This window comes from Nelusetta ayraudi, unplaced genomic scaffold (assembly GCF_046127955.1).
Source record: "Nelusetta ayraudi isolate G7.1 ecotype Tasmania unplaced genomic scaffold, CSIRO-AGI_Nayr_v1 ptg000048l, whole genome shotgun sequence".
NCBI classification, from domain to species: domain Eukaryota; kingdom Metazoa; phylum Chordata; class Actinopteri; order Tetraodontiformes; family Monacanthidae; genus Nelusetta; species Nelusetta ayraudi.
This window is the reverse complement of record NW_027466098.1, coordinates 10,661,819-10,677,401: the sequence shown is the minus strand read 5'-3', so window position 1 is coordinate 10,677,401 and position 15,583 is coordinate 10,661,819. Positions and strand designations below refer to the sequence as shown.

General features: G+C 43.1%; 3 protein-coding genes across 3 annotated transcripts; all 3 read right to left on the bottom strand.

Annotated features, from left to right (window-relative positions):
- Positions 1–539: 539 nt before the first annotated feature.
- Positions 540–4,262, bottom strand: LOC142895022 (extracellular calcium-sensing receptor-like). The gene is made up of 6 exons (XM_076035747.1): positions 4,030–4,262; positions 3,539–3,836; positions 2,623–3,417; positions 2,250–2,477; positions 2,033–2,156; positions 540–1,450 (listed from the first exon to the last, which is right to left on the bottom strand). Exons 1-6 carry the CDS (start codon positions 4,260–4,262, stop codon positions 540–542), a joined length of 2,589 nt encoding a protein of 862 aa, XP_075891862.1.
- A 1,088-nt stretch (positions 4,263–5,350) lies between these two features.
- On the bottom strand, positions 5,351–8,935 carry LOC142894962 (extracellular calcium-sensing receptor-like). The gene is made up of 5 exons (XM_076035688.1): positions 8,736–8,935; positions 8,308–8,593; positions 7,218–8,030; positions 6,906–7,136; positions 5,351–6,797 (listed from the first exon to the last, which is right to left on the bottom strand). Exons 1-5 carry the CDS (start codon positions 8,933–8,935, stop codon positions 5,628–5,630), a joined length of 2,700 nt encoding a protein of 899 aa, XP_075891803.1. The 3' UTR covers positions 5,351–5,627.
- A 460-nt stretch (positions 8,936–9,395) lies between these two features.
- LOC142895328 (extracellular calcium-sensing receptor-like) lies at positions 9,396–12,553 on the bottom strand. Its single transcript, XM_076036268.1, has 6 exons — positions 12,411–12,553; positions 12,037–12,319; positions 11,018–11,824; positions 10,713–10,940; positions 10,418–10,541; positions 9,396–10,291 (listed from the first exon to the last, which is right to left on the bottom strand). The coding sequence occupies exons 1-6, from the start codon at positions 12,542–12,544 to the stop codon at positions 9,396–9,398; spliced, it is 2,472 nt and encodes an 823-aa protein (XP_075892383.1). The 5' UTR covers positions 12,545–12,553.
- Positions 12,554–15,583: the final 3,030 nt, after the last annotated feature.

Below are 15,583 nucleotides of genomic sequence, written 5' to 3'. Positions count from 1 at the left end.
TGTGATTTAGCTTTATTTATTAGTTGTTGTTTTTGTTTGTTTTTAAATGTATGTTCATGTCGACATCAAAAGCTGAGAGTTGTTTTGTTTTTTTTCATTCTTGCATGCCCATTATCACTCTGCATCCAATATCATCGTTTCATCCATCCATCCATCCAACCATCCATCTTCGACCGCTTCAGCCGGAGTTGGGTCGCGGCGGCAACAGTCTCAGAAGAGATGACCAAACTTCCCTGGACCCAGCCACCTGCTCCAGCTCACAGGCAGGACCCCAAGGCGTTCCCAGGCCAGCCGAGAGATGCAGTCCCTCCAGCGTGTCCTGGGTCTTCCTCGCCAGAGCCAGCGCTGCTCGCAGTATGTCCATAGATCCACAGTTGTCAAAAATCTTGTTGCCCAAACTAAAATTTGGATGCATCTGGGGATTCTTGTTGATCTCATTCACAGCAAATATTACAGCTTGATTTAAATGTAATTTCATATGTTTCACATTAATATTTAGGAATAGTTGGGGAGGGGAAAAAAATAAAACTTTTCTCAAGTCACGGTGATTTTGCTGCCCTACCTATCATGTTCTTTTTTGTGTTTCTCTCTGGTTTTAGTAAGATGATGTGGCATTTTGGGATAAAAATACAAATGAGAAGTCCAAAACTGGATGAGAGAATGGCAAATATCTCCACAGCGACACTAAACTTCCCCGGAGAGCTGACATAAGCTGGGATGAAGGTGATCCAGACTGCACAGAAGATCAGCATGCTGAAGGTGATGAACTTGGCCTCGTTGAAGTTATCGGGCAGTTTCCGAGCCAGAAAAGCCAGAACAAAACACAAGATGGCCAGAAGCCCCACGTACCCAATGACAGCCCAGAACCCTAAAGCTGAGCCCAGAGCGCACTCCAAAATTATTTTGTCCTTAAATTCATTAAGATTCCTGAAGGGAAATGGAGGAGAGGTGGCCAACCAGAGGACACATATTACAACCTGTACGAGAGTGAAACCCAGTACACTGAGTCTCTGCTGTGCAGGACCGAACCATTTCATGACATTACTGCCAGGAAGTGTTGCTCTGAAGGCCATGAGCACAACTATTGTTTTTCCCAGAACACAAGAGATGCAGAGGACGAAGGTGATGCCGAACGCTGTGTGTCGCAGCATGCAGGACCACTGGGACGGAGCTCCAATGAAGGTCAGCGAACACAAGAAACACAAAGTGAGGGAGAAGAGAAGCAGGAAGCTCAGCTCAGAGTTGTTGGCTCTGACGATAGGAGTTTTCCTGTATCTGTAGAAAACGAAAGCCACGCCAGCGGTCAAACATGTTCCACAAAGTGATGCTGTGGTGAGGAGCGCTCCCATTATCTCCGCGTACGACAGGAACTCGGCCTCCTTCTTCACGCAAACATCTCTCCTCTCATTTGGCCAGAATTCAGGGTCACACCTCACACAGGTGATGGAATCTTTGAAAAGTAACATGAGAGCAGAGTTGGTGTGATTTGAACAAATTGTAATCTAATGGGTTTAAGAACGTTTTCCTCAGAACTACAGTGCCTTCTTATGAAAAGTATGAATCACTTAGGCTTATAATTATGTTGCCACATTTAAATAAGTGTCAAATATGTGGCAACAATGTAGCCAAGGTAGTTGTTTAGATCATTTTATTTGAGAATGTATTTTTGACTTTTGGCATATGAAAAGGCTCTATTTTATTTGAAAATCTCAAGGTGACATGTCTGACTTTTGACTTTATATATCAGACCTTAAAATGAATTCAAAGTCGTGTTTTTTCTAATTGTGAGCAATCTCACAATTAAATAAAATAACTTATTCTGCCTTTTATTTAAAAACCTCTACTTACATATGTGTATATATATATATACATATATATATATATATATATAATATGTCAATCATCTATTGTATAATGCTGTATATTATATGAATGTATTGATATATATAAATTCCTTTCAAAATGTATGATGGTATAATTGCTTCCTTTGAATTTTCAAAGACTATGTAAGGTGTTTTGTCAAGTACTCAACCTGTGATGTTGCTGATTTCTCCATCTGAACATCTTATACAGTCATAGCAGCAGATGGGGTTTCCTTTCTGCAGAACTTTGTGAGTTCCTGGGAGACACTTCTCATTGCAAACTGACACAGGCACCTGCATCAACAAATTCACCAACCTGAAATTAACATTTACTTAAAGATTGACTCCAAACATTGAAAAGCAACATTTTAAGTAGTCACTGCTGACCTGTAGCGAATTGTTTGCCCAAATTAAAGACTTATTGTGAAGAGTCAGCTGTCTGTCAGAAGGTAGAGACGCATCATACAGACCAACTGTGACAAAGTCAACAGCACCATTTCCTTTTGGCTGCCAGTTTATAATTTCATACTTTGCAGCTGGGTCTCCTTTTTCATTGAAGTAAACCTCATTCCCATCTTTTGTTTTGAACTTGACCTGCCATATGTGCTGTAAGATCTGAGTGAACAGTAAATTAAGCAGCAAATTACTAATTGAAATAAAGAATGAATAAAAAATCCAGTATATCATGTTGTCTATCTCAAACCTCTACAAGATCCACAATTCAAAATCACATCTCCGCCTTAGTGGTGATTTAACTCACTTTGTATGGATCCAAGTGGACTGTTTTGTTGCATGTTTCATCACAGCTGAGGATTCTATGAAGTGCATGGGCCACTGCATACACCCCCTTATACACATTGTTGAAGATCGGCATGAGCGACAGATCAGTGAAGCTGTTTTGCACTCCAGTCAGGCTTTCGTCTCCAGTACATTCCCTCTGATTGCCCTCAGATGATTCTACGTGCCTGAACCTACAGTGGAACAAGGTCTCCCAAAACTCAACTGACAGCTCATTTTGAGTCGATAGAAGCTTCTTCACATCCAGTATAAACTCTCTCATGCCACGGACATGTACTTTGGGGATTGACAGCCCTATAGCACCATCCAGAATGTGACGTCTGTCCATCTCTGCAATTTGAGAGTCAAAGATCCATCCCTCCGTACCGACCCACTGGTACCCAGTCATGTTGTGTCGAGACAACTCATGTATCAGCACATCCATGTCCATGTGGGAGAGGAAAGTCACGATCACCTTTGAAGTTGAGAACTTGATGGTGTCAATGACTTTCTGTATTTTTCCAGGTGAATTTGTTCTGAAGAATGGTATGGAGAACTCCAGGCAAATGCCCAGCTGTTGGGCTGCCTCGGTGAATGTTGCCATGCCATTATTGCCATAATCATCATTTGTTCTGATAGCTCCAACCCAGCTCCAACCAAAGTGCTTGACCAGCTGTGCCAGAGCTCGGCTCTGGTAGTAGTCGCTGGGGATTGTTCTCAGAAATGATGGGTACTTGGTTTTGTCACTGAGACAGGCACAAGTGGCAAAGTGGCTGATCTAAGAGGAAAAGAATAGTGTTCCACAATAGCAATGTGAAATACCAAGTCTTGGACAAAACACAGTGTTATACAGAATAGTAGTCTGCATATATTTGAAAATAAATGTTCCTTTTACCCACCAGTGGGATATGAAATGGTCCAATGACAGTCGCTATGGCCATGCAGGGAGAGGATGATGTCACTCCAATAACAGCCTGCACTTGTGCTGGTTTGCTACACGGTTTTTGAGAGGCTGAAAATTTCACCTCATTACCATTAGCCAAGGCCAGCGCTGCCTTCACACCCTGTGCAATGGAACCACAGGAATCATAGATCTTATAACCCAGAGAGACTCCAGGCAGGATGTCCGTGCTGTTATTAATTTCCTCTATAGCAAAGAGCATCGCCTGGGTGTACTGGAAGCCCCTGAAATTCAAACTTCCATGCAGACAGACACATTTAGTTGTTGGCACTCAAGCCAGTCAAATAAAAGCAATAGCACAGTAAAACAATGTGTGCAACGATGTACAACCTTCACAATGCAAAAAAATATATATCCTCCATTTGAGGATATCTGCAAAAAAAGAAAGCACAGTTTCTTTTCTTTCTTCCTTTTTACTCAGTAATTCACCTGGTGCACTGGAGTGGCAGCGGCTTGTGCATAAAGGTATTGTGCCTTTCAATCCAGCTGCTGTGAAAAGAAAAGATTCCCCCCAACATGATGTCCCCGTCCTCTGATAGCTGAGGGCTCCCTGGATCCCCTCGCTGCAAACATACCGTGTCCTCGGCCTGTGAGAGAGAAGCCACCAATAACAGCTGCAAGAGTGCCCAGCCCTGTTCCGGCCACCTTTGTGTATGAGTCATACTGTCTGACAGCTAAATTGCTGACTAGCATTACATGCACTCTCTTACTTGCGCTGGTATTTATACACTTTGCAGGACTGCATAAAAAAAAAAACCTTCATGTTTAGTCTCTGCAGACCGTTGAAGGTGTGAAAGAATGTTTAAAGCCAAAAAAAGATTTAAAAAAAATTCCACTCATTGTGGCTGCCAACCACGTCCCACAGCGATTTGACACAACACTAGTAAATGAAACATGCTCACATGATATGATGACATGAAGTAAAATAAAGACAATTGTGATCTTTTAAAATAGGAATACATTTCTTAAATAAAAGTTTTATTTCAATGTGATTTAGCCATTTGTTGTCATACAAACAGCAATTAGCACCACTACCACCAAAAAACGGTTTTGTTTGTTGTTTTTGCTTGTTTTTAAATATATGTTCATGTCGACATCATAAGCTGAGAGTTTTTATCTTGCATGCCCATTATCACTCTGCATCCAATATCATCCATCCATCTATCCATTCGGAGTTGGGTCACGGCGCCAACAGTCTCAAAAGAGATGACCAGACTTCCCTGGCCCCAGTCACCTCCCCCAGCTCATCAGGTGGGAGCCCAAGTTGTTCCCAGGCCAGCCGAGAGACGACGTCCCTCCAGCATGTCTTGGGTCTTCCTCGGGGTCTCCTCCAGGTGGGACATGCCCAGAACACCTCTCCAGGGAGGCTTATGAAGTTGGTCTTAATGAAGTTATTTTTCCTTCATGACAAGACCACAACTTGCTTAAGACAGAACATTTTCTAGTATAACCTAAGTAATTGTTATGATGGCTAGCAATGGGCCACTTGTTGTGCTTTTGCTTGTTTATTCCTTGAACGTTGGCATTTATGGTGCAGAGTCCAGCAAAAAATTGTCCCAATAGGGTAAATTAAGTATATCATATTATATCACATTTCTTAAAAAAATCTGCATAAATATTTTCTTCTGTTCGGGTGCTTTCATCCATGATCTATTCCAGCTCAATATTGGTAATTGGATTCATATTTTAGCGGTTTTGTTTAATAGTTCAGGGATTTGAAAGACAGCAAGTACAGGTGCAGCCACAACAATTTTATTTTTCATTGCAAATTGTAAATTCTACATATAAGCAGAGTTTAGGACAATGTGTTTTAGGAAAATACAATAAACATATCTGTCGATGACATTCTTGTATGTCATAACGAATAATGACACAAAGGGGGGGGGGGGGGGGAGTGACATATTTGCATACAGCCTGGGACGATTGTAAGAAGCAGCTTTTTCTTTTTCAAATAAGCAAAACATTTTATTCTTATCTTTTGTGAAACAGTAGGGTGTGGTAAGGGGCTTAACATTCTAACAATCCATTCAAAGGGCTCGTGTGGTCACTTTACCCATCAGATGTTTCTTTGTATTGTGCTCTGGCTTCAAGAGGATTATGTAGCACTTGGGTAAAAAAATGCAAAACAGCATCCCATAACTAGAGGCTAAAATAGCAAATATCTCCACAGCCACTGTGAACTTCCCGGGGGAGCTGGCATAAGCTGGGATGAATGTAATCCACACAGCGCAAAATATCAACATGCTGAAGGTGATGAATTTTGCTTCGTTGAAATTATCAGGCAGCTTCCGGGCCAGAAAAGCAAGGATAAAACACAAAAAGGCCAGCAGTCCTATGTATCCTAATACGGCCCAGAACCACACAGGAGACCCCAGAGCGCACTCCAATATAATCCTCTCTTTATAGTGTTCCATATTTTTTAAAGGAAAAGGAGGGTTGATTGTCAGCCAGAGGATGCAAATCAAAATCTGTATGAGAGTGAAAATAAGAACACTGAGCCTCTGCTGCGCAGGACCGAACCACTTTATCATCCCACTGCCTGGGAGTGTGGCTTTGAAGGCCATCAACACCACTATAGTTTTCCCAAGAACGCACGAGATGCAGAGGACAAAGGTGATGCCAAAGGCCGTGTGACGCAGCATGCAGGACCACTCGGAGGGCCGGCCAATGAAGGTCAGAGAACACAGGAAGCACAGAGTGAGGGAGAAGAGCAGCAGGAAGCTCAGCTCAGAGTTGTTGGCTCGCACAATGGGAGTTTGTCTGTAGTGGAAAAATACCAAGGCAATAGTCATGGACAGACAGGCACCGGTCACAGAGAAGGTGACCAGCAGTATGCCCATCAGTTCCCTGAAGGTGAGGAACTCGATAGCTTTTAAGTCACAATTGTTCCTCTTGTCATTGGACTTGTACTCTGGAGGGCATTTGTCACATTTCACCGCATCTGAAAGCATAAACACTTTTAAGCTGCACAGCGCGCACATCTTCAGGTAGACCAGTAAAGTGCTGAGGGAGATTTTGCCCAACAGAAACACAGTGAGCGCCAGAGCAAGCTCGAGCAATCCCGTTGCCTCACTTGTGCTGTTGCTAAACTCCCCGTCGGGACAGGTGATGCAGTCGAAGCAGCAAATGGGTTTGCCCTTGACAAAAGCCCGGCGTGTCCCCGGCAGACAGCTCTCACTGCAGACAGACCGTGGAACCTGCAAAGTGGTCCCGTGAAAATATATGAAGTGACTTTTGAGGACAGAGCTGAGTGGCATCAGGATTTCAAAACAGTAAGAAAACCCTCACTGACAAGATTTTCTCACCTCAAGATTCTCACCAGCCCAGATGGCCCTTACACCCTCCTTCATCTCGAACTGCTCCCCCTCTGCACGGGAGGCATCATAGTTACCGATTGTCTCAAAGAGAATGTAACCAGTCTCATCCATCTGCCAGTTCACCAGTGCGTAACGGGCCACGGGGTCGCCCAGCTCATCAAAAAACACCCTCTCGCCGATCTTTGTCGTGAAATTAACCTGCGTCAAGTAATGCAGCACCTAGAGACACACAGTGACATTGTAACTCAAATGTGAAGCTGTTTGGCTACCTCAGTCCGCACAGCATTTTTGCATGTTTACCTGCCACGGTTGGACATTGTGCCTCTCGGCACAAGAGCTGTTGTTAAAAGGCCCCTGGCCGTCTTTGCAGCGGAACAGCAAATGAAGCGCGTGTGCCAGGGCGTACGTGGCCTTGTAAACGTTATTAAGTAGACTTGCGTCAGACACGTCTGTGAAGCGCGTGTCTGTATCCCGCAGCGATTCCATCCCCGTGCAGGCAGCGGCCGAGCCCTGAGCTCGGGGATTGAGGCTGCAGCCGAACACAGACTCCCACAGCTCCACCAGCCCATGGTCTCCCGGCACAGTGGAGGGCCGGCTGTCGGCCAGGAACTCCTGCAGACCCGGGATGTGAGCATTGAGCGCTGCAAAGCCCACTGCCCCCTGGACCACGGCGTAGTTCTCCAGGGAGGCGATGTAGCGGTACGTGATCCAGCCCTCACTGCCCACCCACTGCAGCCCTGTCACGTTCTGCGCGTGGAGCTCCTTGATCAGTATGTCGAGGTCTGTGCCGTCCGCAAATGCCACTATTACCCTCGAGGTGGATTTCTTGATGATGTCCACCACCTCCAGGAACCACTTCCTGGGGTCGGTTCTGTAAATGGCCACAGAGTACTCTACGCACACGCCTTCCCTCTCCGCAGCCTCCAGGAAGGTCGCCATACCTCCGTTGCCGTAGTCACTGTTGGTCCTTATAGCTCCCACCCACGTCCAGCCAAAGTGTTTGACCAGCTTGGCCAGGGCCTGGCTTTGATAAATGTCACTGGGTATGGTTCGAAAGAAAGACGGGTAGTCTCTCCTGTTGCTGAGGCATGCACACGTGGCGGAGTGGCTGATCTGAAACACAAGCGGTGACCACTGAAGTCACACAAAATACACTGCAGCCAATGAAGTTGGAGGAGTTTTGTTTTTAGGCACAACTCTCAGTTTATTCCATTAGAAATGGAATCAGTCATCACTTTTGACCAGGTGCCAGGATTACTCAATCTGAAATTAATGCATGCATGCAAATTGTTTGCCGTGGTAAAAGATGATTAAAAAATATATATTTTATTACAACTTCATGGGCCACAACATAGTTTTTTTTTGGCAAATCCACCCTAACTAAACTTACCACGGGTATATGAAAGGGTCCCATTGTACGTGCAATACCTATTGTGGAGGTAGACGTGGTTTCCCCTATGACAGCGTGTATGCTGGACAGTTTGCTGCAGCTCTCTTCGCCGCTCTCATATCTATTCATCAGGTTTAGCGAGGCCCTGATGGACAGAGGGATACTGGGGCAGGAGTCAAAGATCCTATAGCCCAGCGTCACTCCTGACAGCAGGTCTGAGCTGTTGTTGATCTCGCTGATGGCAAACATCATTGTGTATGCATACTGCAGCTCTCCCGGGTCCAGCCTGGGAGAAAGAAAAAGATGAGATTGCACGTTTAGATAAGAAAGGATGGTGACAAGTATAAGAAACAACTATGATAAATTCACACAGTATTTCCACAAACACACACAGTCGTAATTATGAGTGTAACTCTTCCCCTTCTTACCCTTCGCACTGGAACGTTCCCGGGTTGACCTTGTGAGATGGATCTACAGTAATAGGATTCTGATGGAAGGAAAATATGCCTCCAATGTTGATGTCTCCTTCCTTTGAAAACTGACACTGTTCTTTTGTCCCATACGTTTGACATACAGGGTTCTGTCCTCTGACAGCCAGAAGGAAAAGAAGTAACAGAAGTGCTATCATGCTTTCACAGCTCAACACAACCCACCCAAAGGCCCAGGTGTGAAACCCCAACGCTGAGCATTTTATAGAGGTTTTCTCCACATCACCGCAAAGCCAACAGGGCACGTTTGCATCATCAGTGTTCCTTTCAACCTATGGCAAAACATCTGGTGCAAATGAGTGACATATAATTGGGCCAATCAGGGGACCAGCTGCATGACCTTCAATCTTAAACTTGTTAGTTGCGTCTGTGGTAGAAGCTGTGTATGTTTTGTTTTGTTTTATTATGGTAAGAATATGCATTTCAAGCTGCAAAAGAATAAAACATATCAATAGGGATTCAACCAAATACTAATATTAAGAAAATATTTGAAAATCCTAAGACCTTGAAAAGATACATTAAAAATGAATGTATTTCTTTACATGTTGTTTTTGCTTTGAATAAAGAAACGCCTTTTATTAACACCATCTTTGTATTTTGTTAATTTTTTCCTATCATGTGTTTTTTGGTGTTTTTCTCTGGCTTAAACAGTAAAATATAACATTTTGGAGCAAATATACAGAGGAGTAACCCAAAGCTGGAAGCAAGGATGGCAAATATCTCCACCGCCACTGTGTACTTCCCTGGAGAGCTCACATAACTTGGGATGAATGTTCCCCAGACTGCACAGAAGATCAGCATGCTGAAAGTGATGAATTTGGCTTCATTGAAATTATTAGGCAGCTTCCGGGCCAGGAATGCAAGGATAAGGCAGAGCAGTGCTAGAAGCCCTATATAACCCAAAACGACCCAGAACCAAATACTGGAACCCAACTTGCACTCTAAAATGATCTTTTCAAAGGCATAGGCGGTATTCCTGTAGGGGACTGGCGGAGCCAGAGTCAGCCAGAGCACGCAGACTACAACCTGCAGTGAAGTACAGACGACAACACTTGTTCTCTGGAGCGGGACAGAGCAGTGAAGAACTGCGATCGTTGGTCTTTTGGCCTTAAAAGCAGTCACCACTGCGATGGTTTTCGCCAAGATACAGGACATACACAGGGCAAAGGTGACACCGAACGCTGTGTGTCGCAGCATGCAGGAGCCCTCGGAGGGCCGGCCGATGAAGGTGAGAGAACACAGGAAGCACAGAGTGAGGGAGAAGAGCAGCAGGAAGCTCAGCTCTGAGTTACTGGCTTTGACGAGAGGGGTGTGGCGGTACTGAATGAAGATGAACAGCACCGCCAGCGTTAAACTGGCTCCCAGTAATGAGAACACAGTGAGAAGGCTGCCCATGGTCTCTGCGTTTGATAGGAACTCCATCACCTTCGGGACACAGCGGCTGTGATCTTCAGAGGACCAGTACTCCAGTGGACAGCGAAGGCACTCTGCTGAATCTGAACGGAAACAAAAGGATTTTACTTGAAAAGCAACACAACGATTGACCAAGTTTTGGCAAAGTAAAATATCAAACTTTTTTTTTGTGTATTTTTTTTTTTCATTATGCTTCAATAAATGCTCACTGCTGGAGTTGCTGATTTCTCCAGCTGCACAGGCAATGCAGGAGAAACAGCAGATGGGTTTGCCTTTAATAAAAGCCTGACGGAAACCTGGCGGACAGCTCTCACTGCAGACCGACTGTGGTCTCTGCGAGTGAGGGCAAAAAACAAACAAAGACAAATACATTATCTTCTAAGCCTTTTATATAATTTATACTACTATACACAAATCAATACTCTCTAGGTATAGAGGATGTCAGTCTCTGACAGTCTGGGACACAAAAACACAAGGAAAAATTCAATTCAACCCTTTGGTTACCTCTGGGGACTCAGCAGCCCATGTAATGTTATTTCTGTTCATAATGAACTGCCTCCCATTTGGTTGTGGTGCATCATAGCTTCCGACTGCCACAAATATTATCTCCCCTGCTCGGTTTCTCTGCCAGTTCACCAGATCATAAGTGGCTGCCGGGTCTCCGTTTTCATCGAAATACACTCTTTCCCCAGACGGGAGAGTGAAATTCACAACCTGGAGATGTTTTGCAACCTGCACAGAGTTTATCGGAAAAATCCCACTATGCATTCACATTACGTATTTGATTCTCTGTTGCATCCTCCCTTTACCTGTTCTGGCTTGAAATCATCGTCCAAAGTACATGACTCATTCGCCGCTCCATTGTTTGTTCCACATTTCAACATGCTCTGCATGGCCTGAGCCACAGCATATGCAGCCTTGTACACGTTATTGGAAATCCTCAGCTCCGACACGTCTGTGAAAGAATTGTCGACATCCTGCAGCCTCTCTGAGCCAGAGCACCGGGTCTCACTATGCAGGCCACTTTGGAAGCTGCAATCAAATGCCTCTTCCCAGAATTCCCTGACCACATTGTTCTGAGGGTCCGGACCGGGGTGCACCCGCAGGAGAAAGTCTCGTAGGCCTCTGATCCGTGCCTTTCTGATTGTGAACCCAAGAGAACCAGTGAGGATTTCTGAATACTCTCTCGTGGCGAGGTGACCCGCCGTGATCCAGGATTCGCTCCCCACCCACTGCAGCCCGGTCAGGTTCTGTTTCAGAGCCTCCTCGAGCAGAATGTGCATCTCGCTCTGCGCGAGGAAAGCCACTAAAACCCTTGCACTGCCGCGTTTTATCACTTCGACTACCCTGGCGATGTGCTCGCTGGGGTCTGTCCTGGAGATGGCCTCCGAGTACTCCACACACACCCCCTCAAGATGTGCAGCTCTGATGAATGCTGCCAGACCGCTGTTGCCGTAGTCGTTGTCACTCCTGACTGCCCCGACCCACATCCAGCCAAAGTGTTTTACCAGTTTCGCCAGGGCTCTGCTCTGATAGAAATCACTGGGGATCGTTCTGAAAAAGAACGGGTACTCCTTCCTGTTGCTCAGACAAGCACAAGTTGCAAAGTGGCTGATCTGGTTTATTAAAAAACAAACAACAACAAAAAAACAAGATGATTAAAGACATTTTGGGAACAAAGACTCATTATGCAGTCAGTCACTAAACAAAGAAACAGGTTAACAGCCAACTCAGAACTCTGTCTGCATCGTCACTGTAAATGTGTTCTCCTGTCCTTACATCAATGCAGAATTTAGACATAAATTAATAAGTTATGGCACCATATTACCACTGGTATTTGGAAAATTCCTGAAATTTGGAGGATCCCGATGGTTGAGGACGACTCTGAAGCTCCAATGATAGCATGGACGGATGACTGTGTGGAGCAGGTCTTTCTCCTCTTGTCACCGTTCATCAAAGCCATCACTGCACGCGCCGAAGGCAGCGGCAAGCCGCATGTGTCAAATATTTCATAACCAACGGAGATATTTGGCAGCAGCAAGCTGCTGTTATTGATCTCCTCGATGGCAAAGATCATTGTTTGAGCAAAGCGAAATTCTCTGAAATTTATCCTGAAACGAAGTGAAGAAGTTTGGAGATTGATGTGTCATGGTTAGAGTCAACATCAATGAAAACAATGGCAGAGTCGATCATCAACAGTACCTGGAGCATTGGAGATGTTCTGGAGTTTCTCTGAAGGAGAGTTCCCGCTTTGACATTTGGCTGTGGATAGAAAACGCTCCTCCAATAATGATGTCTCCATCCTTGGATAACAGTGGAGACTCTGGACTCCCCATTATCCGACACTGCGTGGCGCCTTCCTCCAATGCAAAGGCACTGAGAAAAATCACAAACATTAACATTACAAAGGCACAGTCACTCATGTTGGAAAGTCCAAGCGAAATACGTTTTGTTTTTTGTTTTTTCTCTGAATGATGCATCTGCATCCAATGTGCTGTTTTATACCTCTTTGACAATGACCAGGACAGTGATGATGATGATTATGATGATGTTGATGATGGAGATGGTGGTGGTGGTGGTGATGATGATGATGATGATGATGATGGTGGTGGTGATGATTGCATCCAATTGCGTTAGGGTTAGGGATTGCGTGACAAATTGACTCTCTGTCAGCATGACGTTGTGTTCTTCATGTTAAAAAAAACAACCTTTTTTTTTTATTTATGATGGGAGCTGAGCATGTGTTTGTTAAAACCATACATTTATATGATTTAAGATGTACTACACATGTCACTATTTGTGAGAGACTGAATAACTTATACTGCATACATTCAGCTTAAAACTAGGTGTGTTATTGCCAGTAAAATAAAATATGTATTCATTTTGATACCGGAAAGGGATCCCTGAAAATGATCTTTTCGTTTCATTGGTTCAGTCTGTTTTTTCCATAAGTCTTAAAATTGGTCAAATTTGAAGTAATAAAGATAGAATTTCTTAGGCATGCAAAAAAAAAAAAACTTTTTAAAAAAGCATTTAAATTGCAGAAATAAACAATTATGAAACATGTATAAATTTGTAATAATATATATATATTTTTTTTACTTTTTTTGAACATTTCTGTACACTATGTAACAAACAAAACAAGCCTCGGTTTCCGTATACAACTTTTGGCCTATTGCAAGATCTTTCGTATTTATCCGTGTTTATAAGGTGACAAAAAGAAATATCAAATCCAATCAACTACAATCCGATTCACTAACATTTTCCTGTTTCACAGCTAAGCTAAAATCATCAGAATATTGCAGCCCTCCACTCAGACAATCAACATTGCAAAATACTCCAAACACCACATACACTAAATGATCACATGCCCGGTGAAATTTACTGTTTCGCACAATGGTTTGACAGAAAAATACACATACTCTTTTATAAAAGAAGAATATCATGGAAAATAGAGGATGCATATTTTACCATACAATATCTGGATGTCTCACTACAGACCACATCTGTTGCAAATATCAGGGAGCCACATTAAAAAACAAAATGATTACGGCATCATATGGAAACACTCGTCCACATCTGCTGTGCAGGCAGCTTGACAAAAAGAGGAATTTTTCAAGAGCAAAAGACCAAACACTGTTCAGGACTTCCTTGAACTTTTGCAATGTATTTCTTTATCTTTAAGTCAAGGGCTACATCCTGTTTTTTGTAAATAATAGTATAATAAGTGTATACTAGAAAAAACTTCTTTCCTGAATTATAGTAACAGCCTGTGGTCCACGTTGGGCTGAGCTGAATGGAAGGTCCTTAACTGCACTGAAAACCAACCACGCCATCACTTAGAGACATTTTCACTCAAGTGGCCTGAGCCACCAAGTCAAGATTAGCTCAAAGTTTCTCTTTATATCATATTTTATACTCTTCTAGCTGACGCTGACGCAAGCCCACCTCTCCTTGACCAATCAGGGAAAAAAAAAAACATCCACAATATTCTAATTTGAAACTTTAAATGTGGCAGTTTTCATTGTTAACTTTTTGTCTGCTTCGTCTTATTTGAATGAAATATGTTTTTTCCATAACTACAATAACATCATCATGGTTGGGGCTTGGATGAACCATTTAAAGATTTCTTTTAATTATTATTTCAAGTGTTCTTGTTTGCACACAGATATTACTTTTTTCTGCATGCATTTTTTCTCTCCATCCTATTTCATCCTTGAGATCAACCAATCATTAAGGCAGGTCACAGAGGTCATGCTCTGAAGTTGCTGAAGAGACAAAAAAAATAATCAAAAAAGCTAATACATTTAAAATGTCACTGTCCTGCTCTATGCCGTCCTTGACTTGACTTTGCAGAGTTGAGGCCTGTCCGTTTGGAATTTGGATGAACTCTCGTTGTTTTGTCTCCAACTATATGAACGGCACCACAGAGTCTGAACTGCATGCAGTGAGCCTCAGTTACCAAAAGTTATTATATTAGATCACCACAGAGTCTGAACTGCATGCAGTGAGCCTCAGTTACCAAAAGTTATTATATTGGATGAATGTTTTGAACAACTTAACATTAGTTTAACTCTACCCTTGCAGCAACTTTAGCACAGCCTTACTTTCTTTCTTAAAGTTAAGACATTGCATAAGGTTTACCTAAGCCATTGCTTGGGGGACTCAAAGTTTTAATGAATCACCTGAAACAAACAATTTCAAACACCTGATGCTGAACAAGCCACTGGAGCTCGGGGCGAAGGAAGGTTGTTCATTTGGTTATTGTTGTTTTTTTGGAAGTTTTCATATCCAGATGATTTGTCTCTGAAGCCCTGTGTAATTAAAAAGGACTTCTTTGCCTTGTTTGTGTTTTTGTGGATATGACCATGACTTACACCTCGGGCTCTATGCATTGACAAACACTTTAATGAAGTGATCAAAGTCCCCGTGGAGTTCACGGTGTCTCCATCCAGCTTGTCAACACTGTGGCATGAAGCTAAAAGTTAAACTCTTAAACCAAGTTATAACTTTTCAACACAGCAGGAAGTTATAGTAATAATTATAATAGTATAGTAAAGAAAATAATAAAAAGAACACTAAATAAAGAAAACACTAAATCTGTGGGATATGGTTTGTGAATAGGGTACATTAACTGTCACGTCTTGTATATTCAGTGTATCAGCAAAAGTTTATATAAACCAAAATGAACCCCATGATTATATATTGGTCAGTCATCAAAGATTTACAGACATGTTGTGCTGAAAATGTGAAATTAGCTTGAATGAAGTGTGACTGAAGTAAAACGATGATTCCTGTGATGTGTTCCGATCCCTTTTCTGTGCCTCTAGATTTTGCTGAGGAACAACAATTTCATTGCCTTTGCATTTTATGAC